The sequence below is a fragment of the Erythrolamprus reginae genome, chromosome 1, assembly GCF_031021105.1.
Source record: "Erythrolamprus reginae isolate rEryReg1 chromosome 1, rEryReg1.hap1, whole genome shotgun sequence".
NCBI classification, from domain to species: domain Eukaryota; kingdom Metazoa; phylum Chordata; class Lepidosauria; order Squamata; family Dipsadidae; genus Erythrolamprus; species Erythrolamprus reginae.
Window position 1 is genome coordinate 104,523,349 of NC_091950.1, and position 16,650 is coordinate 104,539,998.

The 16,650-nt window shown below is 36.0% G+C and overlaps 1 protein-coding gene across 15 annotated transcripts in view; it reads right to left on the minus strand.

Annotated features, from left to right (window-relative positions):
* CD44 (CD44 molecule (IN blood group)) overlaps positions 1-16,650 on the minus strand; it is an 85,896-nt gene that overhangs the window by 3,667 nt on the left and 65,579 nt on the right. For 5 of the 15 annotated variants that reach the window (XM_070760917.1, XM_070760833.1, XM_070760908.1 and 2 more), the window contains 7 exons: positions 16,470-16,646; positions 13,573-13,701; positions 12,840-13,019; positions 12,130-12,303; positions 10,689-10,847; positions 5,893-5,952; positions 2,089-2,167 (listed from right to left, as the gene is read on the minus strand). In XM_070760917.1, coding sequence (XP_070617018.1) covers positions 2,089-2,167; positions 5,893-5,952; positions 10,689-10,847; positions 12,130-12,303; positions 12,840-13,019; positions 13,573-13,701; positions 16,470-16,646 — 958 coding nt within the window. Of the gene's footprint in view, positions 1-2,088; positions 2,168-5,892; positions 5,953-8,073; positions 8,212-10,644; positions 10,848-11,186; positions 11,385-12,129; positions 12,304-12,839; positions 13,020-13,572; positions 13,702-16,469; positions 16,647-16,650 lie in introns of those variants that run through there. The other 10 variants (XM_070760824.1, XM_070760925.1, XM_070760896.1 and 7 more) reach the window with 8 other exon arrangements.

Sequence of the window (16,650 nt, forward strand, 5' to 3'; positions counted from 1 at the left end):
TCAAGTCACTTCTCTCTCTGTTTCTCTCTCTTTCCTGTCATTCTCTGCCTCAATCATTTTCTCATTTCTCTTTTCTCCTCTTTTTTCTATCATTTCTCTCTATCTCTTCCTTCCACTGTTCTCTCTCTCTCTCTCTCTCACTCTTTCTTGTTTTCTTTCTCACACTCTTTCTCTCTCTTGTTCTCTCTCTTGCTATCTCTTTCTCTCCCCCCTTTCTCTCTTTCTCACTGTCTATCTATCTTGCTGTCTGTTGCTCTCACTCACTCTCGTTCTCTCTCTGTTCTTCTCAGCGGAGGCTGGCGAAGGTGATATTCAATGTCGGGGGCGCGCGGGCGGTTGCGCGCGCTCCCTATCTCCATACCAGCCCACTCGGAACATTCAAAATAAGAAAAGCCTTCGCTGGTGAAAGTTTTTCTTATTTTGAATGTTCCGAGTGGGCTGGTATGGAGATAGGGAGCGTGCGCAAACGCGCGTGCGCCCCCGACATTGAATATCACCTTCGCCGGCCTCCGCTGAGAGAACGCCTGCCCCGCCTCTCCTGCAACCCCCTTGCTGAGAGCCCGGGATGAAAGTGCTCTCGGCAAAGGGACTGTGAGACGGGCAGGGCGTGCGTTCTGGGTGCGGGAGGAGCCGCGCCCAAAGGCAGGAGGCGGTGGAGGAGCAGAGGGGGCGGATCAGGCGGGGGGCATTGACAAAAGGCCGAGGGGGCCGGAGGCACCGTGGGGAGGCAGGGGCGGCCGCGGCTCCCTTCCCTTCTGCTGCCGGCGCCTCCCTACCCCCGCCCCCAACGGGCTGGCAGGGGGATGGGGACTGCGCGCCCATGAAAAAGGGCGTGCGGGGTGGTATTTTGGGGTGCGCGCGCGCTCACGCGCGCAGCCTACAGGGAACGGTGCTTGTAGGGCTTCATTCTGAAAACACAAACAGCTCTACATTTTATTTTTCAATTTTGTTGCTGAAATACAAATTGCCCAGGCTCATCAATAAGTTACAAAATATTCCAAGTTAGATTTATCTGTGCTAGGCTTTAAAATTGAGAGTACTAATTTAGTAAGTGACATTTTATACTAAGAGAAGCTAATTCTTCAACTGAGAAACACTACTTTTTAAACAATGTTGCACATTTTTAGGAGACGCTATCTGCATTTGATTATCATTGGTCAGCTTTAAAAACATTTTTAAAAATTAGCAAACTGTTTTACAATAAGAGCATCAAAAGATCAAGATTTAATATAAATTAGAGAAGAACACTCATACTCAAATTAAGGAATTATGCTTCACAAAAGTTGAACAAGCAGGAAATGCTGGTTCTTAACTACAAAGTTAATAATTAATTAATCTGCAGGTAAATAGATTATGTGAGCAATGGCATTCATTTATCTAATTACATCAATCTAACTTTGTTTTTGGATGCATACTTTAGCTAAGTGTTAATTTTCTAATACTATTCAGAAAATAATCCAGGGTAAATCCCAATAACTAACTTCAAGGTGGCTCTTTGCTCTGACTCAAAAGGAGAAAAGTTGTATGACAAATGGCAGGGTTGAAAAATCCACTTTTGAATTGACACAGAAAAGGAGGTATCTTACAATGAATAATGAACTACTGTGTTTCCCCGAAAATAAAACAAACCCGAAAATTCACCCTCTTCTGAAAATAAGCCCTTCCCCTGAAAATAAACCCTCCCCAAAAATATTTAAACACATGCGCAGCCAGTCCCCACCATTTCCTCGGGTTAGGGTTAGGGAGACAGAGCTGGAAATCAGGTAAGATGGCAAAAGGAGCCGTGTCTTGCTACACGTGCCCCAAAATAAGAAGACCTCCCCAAAAATAAGACCAAGTGCTTATTTTGGGATTCAAAAAATATAAGACAGGGTCTTATTTTGGGCGAAAAAGAGTAAGAAATAAGCAGTAAGCGATAATGCATTAAATGTTTAAAAACAGTGGCCTGTGGCTTCCAGGTGAGTTTGTTTATTAATCTCTCTGTAACACTGTTTCCACTGAATGCTCTAAAATTGTCAGTCAAAAAAATATTTCAGCAATAGACAGTTTTGGCACTGAGAAATGGAAAACTATGAAAGCATTTCTTACCTCCTTCGACTGTTTACAGCAATGCAAACACCAAGAATCAACGCCAGGGCCAAAAGAGAAGCCACTACAATAAGCCAATCTGCGGATAAAGGAAAAACATTCCTTTGTTATCTGATCAGAGATTTGACATATTCTCTTTAATATCCTTCCTTTTACTTCCTTTAGATATTCATGATCTGTTATTTTTAGCTGTCAGAAAACCATTATTCTTTATTATCTCATTTTCACATAAGTGAAAGTTATATCCCAGCTACTCTTGACAACAATTGTATATAAGCAATGATAGTTGTCCTCATAACTTTTATCCATTATTGGATTATCCTGTGTGTGACAGGAGACAAAGACAGCTGCTGTGACTTACACAATTGTGAGAGTGGTTTCCGTATACTTCTTTAACCACGCCACAGTGAGATTTTCCAATAGTCAAGTGGTATGGCCAGGGGTGGGGGGTGGGAAAGACCATATGAACTGCTTTTGTCTTACCTGAACAGGTAAGATAATCCAATAATGGATAAAAGTTATGAGGACAACTATCATTGCTTAAAAACAATTGTATTGCTTTTATCACTGTTGTGAGCCGCCCCGAGTCTACGGAGAGGGGCGGCATACAAATCTAATCTAATAATAATAATAATAATAATAATAATAATAATAATAATAATAATAATAATAATTTCTCTGTGCACTGTCTTCTCTGTGACTCTGTCCATAATGGTGTGGTTGGCAATATATAAACCAACAATATGTGTTATAACTGAGCTATGTCTGTTTAGCTGAAGTGTTGTACGCTGCCATAAGAAGATGCTAGAGATCATAGCTTATTTCTCTGAGTCACTCTATTTGTTTCTCTGTCTGACTACTCACTGTTTATAGCTACTCACTGTTAGGTATGCTCTGCAATGTCTCTGTACTGTAGCCATGTATTATAGCTAAAATGTGTTTAAGCTTGATATCTTTGTTTACTGATTATGACAAAGACAACTGGAAAGAAAGACTATGTACTTGGTAATATTTGGATTGTTATTCTGATTTATTATGTATATGAATTTAGACTGTTTATCTGAATATGTTATTTCTCAAAGTAAATTTTAATTCAAGTTAGTATATCTGTGTGTGACTCCATAATAATTAGTTGTAATTATTCACGACTAATCTCAATCTAAATGTTTCTGTGTATGAACAACCTTGGTAAACAAGGATTACTTTGCTCATACATTAACACAAACCTTTATGAAAGGAGAGTCCAAGCAATAGCAAAAATCAATCGGTATAGTGAGTAAAAAAGTTGCCCCTCTTTCACCGACTGAGTTTTGAAACTGGCGGGCTACTCCAGCTGTGCAGAGGGCATGTTTAAATTACATTAATCACCTCAATCTCCAATCACCTGACCGAGATTTAATCCATTGCTTGGACTCTCGCAGCAGCGCAGAGGAGAAGGATAATATTCTAAAAATTAACTAAAGAATTTATTTTAATCTGTGTCAAAGCCCAAAATCAAATTACATGGTTAGCAAATTAAAGATCTGAGATTATAAATGAAGGTATGATTCTTCAATAAAACATAGATTATAAATGAAGGTATGATTCTTCAATAAAAGCCGTTTTGAATATTACAATTAGCATCAATGTTGCTGTTAAACAATTTTGAAATCACTATTTTCTATGATAGATACGATAACACTTATGGGTAGTGTAAACAGATAAAAGTTGTATAAAAAATAAAGCAATTATGTAGTTGAACCATAAGATCTCACCTTAGCCATGGAGACATATCTGGATTACAGCTGCCGCCCATTTTATGCCACATTCTACCAAATTACAGTATGTTCCTACATGTCAGTAAAATTGTGGCACTGTTCTGACCTAGGCGTTCCCAAACTATGAAGTCCCAACAAAAATCCCTTCTTATTAAATTACTGTGAATTATTCTCATTCACACCCAGCAAGGTCATTCAAGGGTAAATTTACAGCAGAGACCTTATCTGGCTTGGAGAGCCGTCAAACTGATATCTTCAAAACTTGGCAAGAAACATAGAAACATAGAAGACTGATGGCAGAAAAAGACCTCATGGTCCATCTAGTCTGCCCTTATACTATTTCCTGTATTTTATCTTACAATGGATATATGTTTATTCCAGGCATGTTTAAATTCAGTTACTGTGGATTTACCAACCACATCTGCTGGAAGTTTGTTCCAAGGATCTACTACTCTTTCAGTGAAATAATATTTTCTCACGTTGCTTTTGATCTTTCCCCCAATTAACTTCAGATTGTGTCCCCTTGTTCTTGTGTTCACTTTCCTATTAAAAACACTTCCCTATTGGACCTTATTTAACCCTTTAATATATTTAAATGTTTCGATCATGACCCCCCTTTTCCTTCTGTCCTCCAGACTATACAGATTGAGTTCATTAAGTCTTTCCTGATCACAACCTCCCTCTTCCTGCTTGTTATACCTCTAGCTATGCAGCCAAGCATCCTACTTGCTTTTCCTACCGCCCGACCACACTGCTCACCCATTTTGAAACTGTCAGAAATCACTACCCCTAAATCCTTTTCTTCTGAAGTTTTTGCTAACACAGAACTGCCAATACAATACTCAGATTGAGGATTCCTTTTCCCCAAGTGCATTATTTTACATTTGGAAACATTAAACTGCAGTTTCCATTGCTTTGACCATTTAAATCATTTACCATATTACAGACTCCTCCAAGAATATCAACCCTATTGCACACTTTAGAGTCATCGGCAAATAGGCAAACCTTCCCTACCAAACCCTACCAAGAAGTCTCTGAGAGTTATGAACCATTTAAGTGAACTAATTGTCTTCTGCAAACTCGTTTCCACGTTTGCTCCTCTTTTATTCCCTATGTGATGGGCCATACATCGTCCATCTATAATCTTACTCCCATGTTGACCCTTGTTCCTCAGCTGTTCCTTTCATCTGGCAACTCTGTACATTTGCACACTGGGAACACTGTTCATCTGCCTTACTAATGCCTGACTCCAAAGGCAGTTGACAATTGTCAGACTGCCCTGGCCCCATCTCTGCCTCTGACGTAGAGCACTCATCCGAGCCTTCCCCAGACTCCAGGACTGGCTCATGTTCCTCTCGAACCTCCTCAATGTCCAAATCTGCTGCTAGCTCTGCTGGCTGCTGGTGGCTGCCACAGACATTCTATAATCCAAAAATAATACAAAGTATTGAAGTTCAACAGAACTTTCCCTTTGTTTGTATACTATTGAATATATACATAATTGAACTTTTTTTTTTTACATTAGCAGTAATTTCCCTGATTTAAGCCACTGGTCTTAGTGTCAGAAAACCTTTAATTTCAATATATCCTAAAACACGGGCTGTGGAGGCGGGAAGAGATGAAAAGTGCAAACACATGACATCTTTGGAAGGTATATACCGAATGATGGCATTTGCATGTTTTAAAAGATGACAACAAAAAATACAAGAACATCACAGTATGACTATATGATAACTATATAAGATTGAGCCAAGGTGGCGCAGCAGGTAGAGGGCAGTAATGCAGGCCACTAAAGCTGAATGTAGATATGTAGGTCGGCGGTTCAAATCTCATCACCGGCTCAAGGTTGACTCAGTCTTCTATCCTTCCGAGGTGGGTAAAATGATGACCCAGGATTGTGGGGGCAATATGCTGGCTCTGTCAAAAAGTGCTATTGCTAACATGTTGTAAGCCACCCTGAGTCTAAGGAGAAGGGCGGCATTAAAAAGTTAATTAATTAATTAATTAATTAAATAAAAAGTAGCAATGATAAAACATAGACACAAACCTGGTATATGAGCCATTCGTGGTTGACTTTTTCCTGACCCTTGTTTGTCTGGATCAGAACCTAGAGAAAAGACACGCATTACTCTCTGCATTATCAATATCTAAAATTTCTGCTATTGTATTTGCAGAGGAAAACAATGTTCTATTATTTAATCAGCCTCTGTGGACTGATGTGGTTCATTCATAACAACGCTTTAATTCCCATAAGTACTGATGAGCTATCACTACTTAGATTGATCCTTTGGTTTTTTTTTTTTAACCCACACAGGAATCTTTATTTCACACTCACTGCTAAAAGGTTGTTTTTCTTTCAGAAGATGTGAGAGAGCTGGGCTATGCCAGGGAAATTTAATAAGCCCAGTAATGTTTCAGTTTACTTCAGCAAGTTTTTTGTAGGCCAAAATAGCTGATTTGAATTGGAAAGCATAGCTACTGTATATTCCAAGTGCAAATAAGTAAAAGATGCTTCTTTCAAAAATTAACATTTCTAATATTATACAACTATGGTCCCCCCACTTTTCCACTACGCCCCACTGGTATGCATTAGGAACAATAAAAATTGGTGATTTAAATGAATACCAAGGATAAAAAAACAAAGTTTGGGTATTCAAACTCAAGGGCGCAATACAGTATAACTGTTGTGATCACATGTTGCAATATACCTAATTCAGACAATTTCTAAATGGCTACCAGATGATGAGCAAATCAAATTAAATCAATAGAGAGTACACAGGGCACTGATTAGAAAGATTAGAAACAACATTCTCAAACTGATTTGTGAATTTGGAAATAATTTATCCCGCAAAATAAAATCTAAATCATATTAAGAAAACAGTACAGTGTCTGCTCTAGAATTCATGATTAAAAATTCACCTATAGTTCACAGGCTTATAATTAGTATAAATAGTTGAAGAAAAAAATGCGGTGCATTACTTTCTGGCGACCCTCTATTTTGAGCTAATGGAAAGAACAAAATGAGATATACAGGGTAGCGCCTTTTAATGTTTATATTACCAGTATTATAAACATTCAGGATTTGTACCAGATCAGACTCCTTTTATGGAATAGTACAGGATCTATCTGAAATACTTATGAAAAAACCAGAAAAGCCCATAAGGTTGTTAAAATGTTAAACTGGAATATTTGGAAAGCCCCAGTTACTCTTTAGCCAGGAGTAGAACAAGCCTCAGGTGATACTCAGATAAGTATCAGATGTAGCTGCTGCTTTCAATTTGCAACGTCTTTTGCTGATATCAAGACCAGCCTATTTGATTTCAACTGATTTCATTTATTAACTTGCCATAAACAAAAGACTGTTAACAGACTGTTCATTTAAAGTTCTAATTAAGATACCAAATATATTTAAACAATCTGCCTGCTTTTTCAAATTATTCTCTTCTACATCTTTACACTGCAAATTGATATCTTTCTAACCCTCAATGTCCCATTTTCCAAAATAAAAAATGTGTGAACTATCATGCAATTTCATTATTTCTTCTCAGAGCTCAAGGAGCAATTGCAAAATTTTATGAGAGTTTGGTGTTCTTGTGAAAGACTGTTAAAGCCTGTAAATTATAGTATTTTATTTTAAATGAGAATGTGTGAAAATTCCTAATTTCAGCCACAATCAATAATATATGATCAGATTTACAAACAGTAGTCAATTGTAATACATTAGAAATTAGTGTCATGCATGTTATTATGTCCAAAGTGATATGACAGTAATTACTTATTCTTTAGAAATCAGAAAAGATTACTCCACAGTGAGAAAAGATAGAAAAATTATTGGTGTAGCCTTTGAGACTCACACACCATTGGTGGGTTGCTCTTGGTTCGTCCTTGTTCTGAGAACTGGAAGCGCCAGTGGTGGGAAGCTCCACCCATCCACCCGGGAGCTTCTGCACATGCGCAGAAGCATGCGTGCGCATGTGAACCAGTAATAAAGGGTTTTAGAACCCACTATTGTGACATTCCAACCAACTATGAAGTTATAGACCGGGTTTTGTTTATAGTAAGACTTCCCTTGAAAATCAAGCGTTCCACTCTGCTTTCCTTATACTGTAAATATTACTTGTTTTTGTTTTCACTGATGTAGTAGGTCATCCAAATACATAAATTATGGGACATGAAGTCTTACAAAACTAAATATTAAAATCATAGGAATATATACTATAAGTCTTACTTTCAGTGGAAGGTGGATGTCTATTTATAGGATCTTGACTGTTATTTATAAGATTTTCATCATCACTGGTCAATGTAGGATGCTACTCTGGACCAAGATCTGACTTTTCATTTTTGTCTCCATCACTGGAGGCCACAACTGGGGTAACAATAGTTAAATCAATTGTGAGTAGGATATATGTAGGATCAAAACTTTTCCCACCAATTTTTTACTTTAAATGTAAAAAGTGGAAAAGCGGAGGTGATACATGAAGAGGTATTTTCTCTTATTGTCAAATATTATGGCATGTTGCAATGTGTGCAGTACAGGTAGTCCTCAACTTACTACCACAATTGAGCCCAAAATTTATGTTGCTAAGTGAAACATTCAGTGAGTTTTGCCCCATTTTACAACCTCTTTTGCCCCATTTTACAACCTCTTTTTGTTCAGTGAACCATTGCAGTTTTGATTTAGTAACACAGTTGTTAAGTGAATTTGCTTTCCTTATTGATTTTGTTTGTCAGGATGTCACAAAAACTTATCATATGCCTCCCGGACAATATGAACCAGCTGATAAGCATCTCAATTTTGTTCATAAGACTTGGAGAATCCTGCAAGAGTCATAAGTGTGAAAAATTGTCACAATTCACTTTTTTCAGTGCCGTTGTGAGTTTGAAAGGTCACTAAACGAACAGTTGTAAATCAAGGACTATCTGTAGTGATATACTAAAAAGCAGATGAGGGACAAGAGGAAAAAAGAAAGAAATGCCTCCAGAAACTCTCAGCATAAGATCCATCTCCTGCCTTACACTAACAATCAGTCACTTTTATGTGTGCACGGACATGAAAATATACTATGAAGGTTCATATATATTTTAGTTGTAATAAATATACCAACACCAGACTATAGTAATTGATGTTGACAGCTATTGCAGTACATTATGTTTTAATATTTTTTCCCTTTTAAAAAAGTAAACAATCTTTCATTCAACATTTTATCTCCACAGATCAGCACTACTAGTTTGTTAGAGGAGTCCTTGACATGTAATTGGAATAACAGTAGAATGGTCAATAAATACATCTCCTCTTATTAGCAAAGTTATGTATACTTTAATTATCTAAACACCATTTCAAAAAAAGAACTGTAATGAAAGCAGGAAGCAACCAATTATAAACAGGATTCCAAAAATTACTATCTTATTACTACCATTATTAACAAATATTGTCTGGTCATTACTCTTAACATAGTTAGTCATGCTAACTTAAAAAACATATAAATATATCACTAGGTAGAAAGAACTGAAAACAAAAATAAATTTGTAAATGTAAACAGACCTACATGGTATAACTTGAGAGCAAAATAAATGACTTATAAAATGAAATTTTTAGATTCCAATATTAAATGCAGATCTATACAATACTGCATAAAAGTAACCTAAATCATTTAAAAAACTATTTTTAAGTACATACAATACATGCTTTCCAAAATGTGTACATCAGGAAAATGTAGCTCATTTCCTCATAATGTAAAATTATTTTATTTATTTATTTATTTATTTATTTATTATTTGGATTTGTATGCCGCCCCTCTCCGAAGACTCGGGGCGGCTCACAACAAGTGAAAAACAATCCAATACAATCCAATTAATTAAAATATTATAAGTTTAAGAAAATCCCCAATACTAACATACACACATACAGGCATACCATATATAACTTCAACGTGCCCAGGGGGAGATGTTTAGTTTCCCCATGCCCGACGGCAAAGGTGGGTTTTAAGGAGTTTAATCCAAAATGGGCAATGAACTTTGAATGTCTCATTGACATGTGATTCTTATGACCTTATTGGCCAAAAGCCACCAAAACGACCATGCCTACTGCATTCATAGCAGTCATGTGCATTCTGGTATGAGCATACTTATTCACCCACTATTCTTCCATACATACCCAAGAAAACAGTTTCAATGAAACACTAAATTATATATATTATTGAAGATTTTGTGTTAGTCATTTCAATTCCTCGTTACAGTCAAAAAGGGCCACTAGTTCACTAGTGTCAAATGTTGATTTCAGAGTTATTTTTATTATCACCATCACCATCGTCATCATCAGGCAACCAATTAATTACCAATAAAGAATATTCGTAGCTCAGGGTTTAAATGAGAGGTCCTTGGTGTTCTCTGACCTTGGTTGCTTTCTTAGATATTTCATTACCCAAACCAGGTAGCATCATCAGAGCTAGCAGAGCACCAGAGTGCACCAAGGACCCCTCAACCAATTAATTATTTTCATGGGTAACCTGTAAAACATTAATGATACAGTTGGCTGAAATTTACAAATCAAAAGAGGACATAAGAATCAGGTTTTATTTATGTATTTGAGCCCTAGAAATACATAAGATTACTGGCTGCATAATAGACAAATAAATAGAATCATGGAAACTATGAGTGGACCTGGGATAAATAAAAGCTTTCCTTTCCAGACTCTCATTCTATCCAATGGAAAGTGACATACCACATAAAATGTTCTTGGGCACATTTTTTTTACATGCCTAAAATAGACATGGAAATTAAAAACAGAAGAATATCTCACCCAATAGAGGGGTAAAAAAGATCCCACCACCATTCTAGGGATACCTGTATCATCAGTTTTATTATTTTGATTTATTCCTCTTCGAGGAACAATTCCAGGAAATAAGACATCCACTGTGGATTTTGTAGTATACTTGTCTTCACTAACCCAGTGCCTCACTGGTTCTGAGGTTGTATCTTCTTTGGTCCCATATAAGCCCACATCTATGGCGGCGATAAAGCAATGGAGAATGAAACAAAACTATTAGCTGCATTTTCATTCCCTTGGCAGCATTAGTCCAATATTTAGTTTTCTCGTAAAACAATATAATACTGGTTATAATTCAGGCATACAAAAAAGCACACTATAATTCTAACAGCAAGTTTTATCCTAATTAATTGGATCCTCTTTTTTCTTTCATTTGTCCACCAAAGATTATTAGTGGTTACCGGTAAGCAGATTTTTCATGGTATCTATCGGTATGCACTTTTAACAGACAACAAAATAATTAACAAGTAAGGACAATAGTTGCTGCTTAAAATTGAACTTTTTAAGGATTCTCCCCCTTCCCCATCACTATATACATTCTTGCTTTGGTAACATTATATCCTAAATCTAATCATCATTTTACACACTCACAGCAAGTTTCCAATTTTTATCACAGAAAAAAAAATCAGGTTTTTCTTCACTGACCCAGTCTGGTTGGTAAATAGGAGGTGATGGTGATTGAGCTGAATCTTCAAAATCCTTGAGTATGGCAACTGTTTGATGAACCAACGATGAACTTAGATTTGGGTATTTAAATTTTTAATCTGTACATTGTCCAAATGGGTTTCCATCCAAATATTCACTACCCAAAATTTCTACTTCATTCATATTTTCTTTATTTTTTAAAAAAATGAGCTTTTGAGCATATTTGCCATCTGGTCAATTATATACATTGACTAAAAATAATCTAATGATTCACTCATATAATACATCCCCAAAGATCATTGTAATTGGAAGCAAATTAACCATTACTACCTATATGAAAGGTTTTGCTGCATTACTCTGTCCAGTTGATGGAATAACATCTAGTGCTCAAATGCTAGATTCTCACAATTGTTATAATGTTTTGAAATATCCCGGAACAGGTGTACAATCACTTCCTACATTTTTTACAGTAGTCTGTACTTTTTTTGGTATTGTATTAATATTTGACTAGATTAGTGTTGTAAAAATGCAGAAATATAAATTTAATCCTTGACTAAAGCAAGGTTACAGGGAAAACCAGAATTACAAAACGGTAGTCTACTAATTTGATATATAGCAGTAGACTTGTAGTTTCCCTTTCGGTTTAAACTCTTTCATACTAAAGGTGTGATCTTTCTACTTAAAACTACTTGTTTCCACCCACTGAATAAGTGTCTTCCATGTCCTGAAGGATTTCAGAATTAATTCCAGCTATTATATTAATTGATCTAGAATGGCAATATAGAGAAAATTAATTCCTTTTCCCTCTAGTACCTGTATGAGATGTTTTGTTTTCTTGAACATTGTCTGTGACATTACTAATTCCAGGTATGAAATCATTTATTGATGAATTTGTAAAGTGATGAAGCTTTTCATTCAAATCAGGATCTTCCTTAATCAATGGATCTTGGGTAGAATCCTCATAATCAGCTTCAGTGGAAATCATAGCTATTACAATATTGATGAATTGATTTGAAACAAAATAGGAGTGACTTTCACTAAATAAATTTATAAAACATATATACAATGCATGGTTTCTATCTTTCTGACCGGCAAATCAATGTACTGCTTTGACAAATATAGGTATTTTTCATTGGGCAAATATATTTTAATTTAAAAGTATAAATATTTCCATAATTTGGGATTATGATGATGGAACATTGCTAGCGAAGCACTCACAGCATTCATTTTCAAGTGACTATTTGAAACAAAACAATAATCTAAACAAATGAAATGAATTGATATTCTTCAATAAACTGATAAATTATTTGTCCTCTCATAAACCTTGAGGAATTGCTGCTAACCCATCAGTTTAACAACTAATCAGCATCATGTTTCACATACTGTATGGCTGTATTTTTTTACAGATTATACACTGAAATATTATATAATATTTTTATGATTTTTTTTAATTATTATTTTTTGAGAAAGACCACAAACACAGCAGAATAAGCTGGTTAAAATTAATATCTTCTGAGAAATACCTGTCTGAGTTGTTTCCAGTTCAGGCTTTCTCTCAATCTGAATAATTTCAGACAGATCATCTTCCCTAGTTTTGTTCTCAGGGAGATCATTTTTATTGTCCACTCTTGGATGGATGTCATAAAATGATGGATTTTGCATGGTTTCATTGCCTTTGCCTTTCTCCGTGGAGATCACAGTTGCTGCAACAATTTATTTCAAAAGATTTGTTTGCACATGCCACATCTTATTGAACCATATTCTAACACAAATTTAAATATAACTCCCTTGATAGCATATTACTAATTATGTACAATAACAGATTAAGTAATCTCTTTCCTAGTTGAGAAATATGAAATATGAATACAAAATTCTTTGCCTGGTATAAACTAAAATTTCTTTGGAGAATTTCCCAGAGAAAAAATAGATTCTATGATTTTTCCCCTAAGTTTTATTCATGGATATATGTAAAGTCAATACAATAATACATTCTATACTAATGTACAAATACAATCTTTATGGATGCAACAAAACCTATCCCTTTACAGGTAAGATTTATTGTCACGTTATGTATTAATCACATATGAGAAAGTTTTATTGATAATAATTTACAATTCATGTGGCACAACAGTTAATGGGCTCATATTCTATGTTTTTAAAGCTATAACACAATTCAACTAGAAAAATAATAGAAAACAAAAAATTTAAAAAATATGTTGCTAATACCTATATGTGAAATATTATTTTCATGCTTACTTGCAGTTGTATGAAGAATTCCAGGCAGCAACTGCTCTTTAGATGTGCTTGTGTGATATTTTTCTTCACTATGCAATAATGAATCACGAGTAGGAACTTCAGAGTCAGTGTTAGCACTGGAAATTACTGCTGTTACAAAGATGGCTGGGTCAGTTTTAAACACTTTTCAGAGCTACTTATTTCCAGTTGCTCTTTTACATAGTTATAAATAGAAAGAGAAAACCAAGGATATCTTAAAACTGTTTTAGGGGAATCAAAATGTTTACAAGCCACATGAAATATGTTTTTTTCTTCATTCCATTCAATCATGTCCAATTCCTATAAAATGATTGAACAAGCTTCTGTAGTTTTCTTGACAAGGTTTTTCAGAAGTGTTTTGCCATTTCCTGCTTCCTAGGGCTGAGAAAAACTGCCTAGACCAAAGTTAACCCCAGGCTTTGTGACTGATGTAGGACTAGAAGTCAGAATTTCCTGATTTCTAATCTGAAACCTTAACCACCATCAAACTGGCTCTCAATATGAAGCACTATTGCTGTCATTCAGTCAATGAGAGCCAATGAAGTATATTACCATATTTTTCGGTGTATAAGACACACCATTTTCCCTCCCTAAAAAGGCTGATAATATGGATGCATCTTAAACTCTGAAGGTAGCTTTTTCCCCAGCCCTAACTAGCAACTCTTACCTTGCAGGCTTTCATTGTTTCTCTCTGCAAAGAATGTTTTCCAAGCCTTTAGTCTTTGCAGGTTTTTTCATTGCTCTAACTTACTCCGAGTTTATTTCTTTCCAGTCCTAACCAGGTGCTAATGATGTTCCCAGCTTTTACCCCTTGCAAGCTCTTTCATTGTTACTCTCTGTGAAGAATGCTTTCCAAACCCTGTCTTTGATTTTTTTTCATTCTCTATTTCTTTCCAGCCCCAACCAGGTGCTAACAATGTTCCCAGCTTTTACTGGCTTGCAACCTCTTTCATTGTTACTCTGCAAAGAAGAATGTATTCCAAACCCTGTCTTTGTAGGGTTTTTTTCATTGCTTTACTTGTTCCAGATGTTTCTTTGCAGCTCTAACCAGGTGCTATTAATGTTCCGAGCTCTTTCATTGTTACTCTCTGCAAAAAATGTTTCCCAAGCAAGCAATGTTTCCCTAAGTCTTTGCAGGGTTTTTTTCATTGCTCTAACTTGCTCTGAGAGTAAGCTTCTTTCCAGCCCTAACCAGGTACTAAGGATGTTCCCAGCTCTTACCCCCTTGCAAGCTCTTTCATTGTAACTCTCTGCCAAGAATGTTTTCCAAACCCTGTCTTTGTAGGGTTTTTTTCATTGCTTCACTTGCTACAGATGTTTCTTTTCAGCCCTTACCAGGTGCTATTACAAATCTAATAAATTGTTATTATTATTATTATTATTATTATTATTATTATTATTATTATTAATAATGTTCCCAGCTCTTACCGGCTTGCAAGCTCTTTCATTGTTACTCTCTGCAAAGAAGAATGTTTTCCAAGCCCTAAGTCTTTGCAGGTTTTTTTCCATTGCTCTACCTGCTCAGACTGTTTCTTTCCAGATGCTAATGATGTTCCCAGCTCTTACTGGCTTGCAAGCTTTTTGCTTGTTACTTGTTACTCTCTCAGAATAAAAAAAAATATTAAGCCCTTAAACCAGGGAATAAAATAATGTGCTGAAGCTGACCAGACTAAGGACACCAGCCAGATGAATACCTGGTAAGCAGATTCTTTCCCCTATTTTCCTCCCAAAAACTAAAGTGTGTCTTATATTCCGGTGTGTCTTATACTTTGAAAAATGTGATATATCTATATCTACAGGGCCTAATTCAGCTGGAAAATTAGTGCAAAATAAATGCATTTTCTTTTACAAAGAACAAATACTGCTGTGGAATAAGTCCCTTTATACTAGAATTAAAAAGAAGAATATTATATTGTACATGTAGTCTTCAATTACCGTATTTTTCAGATTGTAGGACCACCTTTTCCCCCCATAAAAATAGGATGAAAATTTAGGTGCTTCTTATACTTTGAATGTAGCTTTTTTGAAGCATTTCCCCAGCCCCAACAAGGTGCTAAGGATCTTCCCAGCTCTTCCCGGCTTGCAGGCTTGTTTTCATTGCTACTCCATCCAAAAAGGTTTTTTCAGTCCTAATGAGGGACTAATGATTTTCCCGACTTGCAGGATTTTTTCATTTCTAATCCCTCCAAATAAGTTTTTTCCTAGCCCTAAATCTTTGCATGCTTGTTTTCATTGCTACTCCCTCCGAAGATTTTTTTCTCAGCCCTAACCAGGGGATAAAATAATGTGCTGAAACTGACCAGACTAAGGACATTACCAGACAAATACCTGGTAGGTAGATTTTCCCCCCTATTTTCCTTCCCTCTAACTAAGATGGGTCTTATACTCCAGTGCAACTTATACTCCGAAAAATATGGTATTTAGGCAAGTGTTGACCATCTAATGCAGGATCAATAGGTCATGAGAAGTATTTTTGTAGATCATCATCTTCTGTAAACAATACTAAATCTATGTTAGGACTATATTTGCACAAATATTCTTCTTTATTCTCTTCTGTCTGTTTCACCTAGCTCTACCTATTATATAAAATTTTCTGGAAAGGAGAACACCATTATTAAAAAGAACTTGTCCAGAAGAATGAACTCAGTGGCACAGATAATTTCCAAAAAAGAACTCCATTTTTAATAAATGGATTCAGCAGGGCTCACTTTCTGCCAGAGCCAAAATAAAGGAAATTTCTAATTTCAATTTGTACTACAGCATTTCCTTTCATGGAGCAGATTTTAGATGCCCACGTACAATAATAGAACCATGCGTGCTAGAAATAATGTTATGTTCAACACAGTAAATTTTATATTCAACGGTCATACTGCCAATACCTGACTGAGAAGATGCATTTTCATAATAGCTGTCCGTTGAAGATACAAGTACTTGTAGGATATCGTGGATTGTCCTGTTTACGACAGAACTTTGATTCCTTTGTACAACTGTATCAACAGCTGATGGCTGATGTTGATGTTCTTCTTCATGTTCAACACTTCCATTGAAGAAAGTAACTGT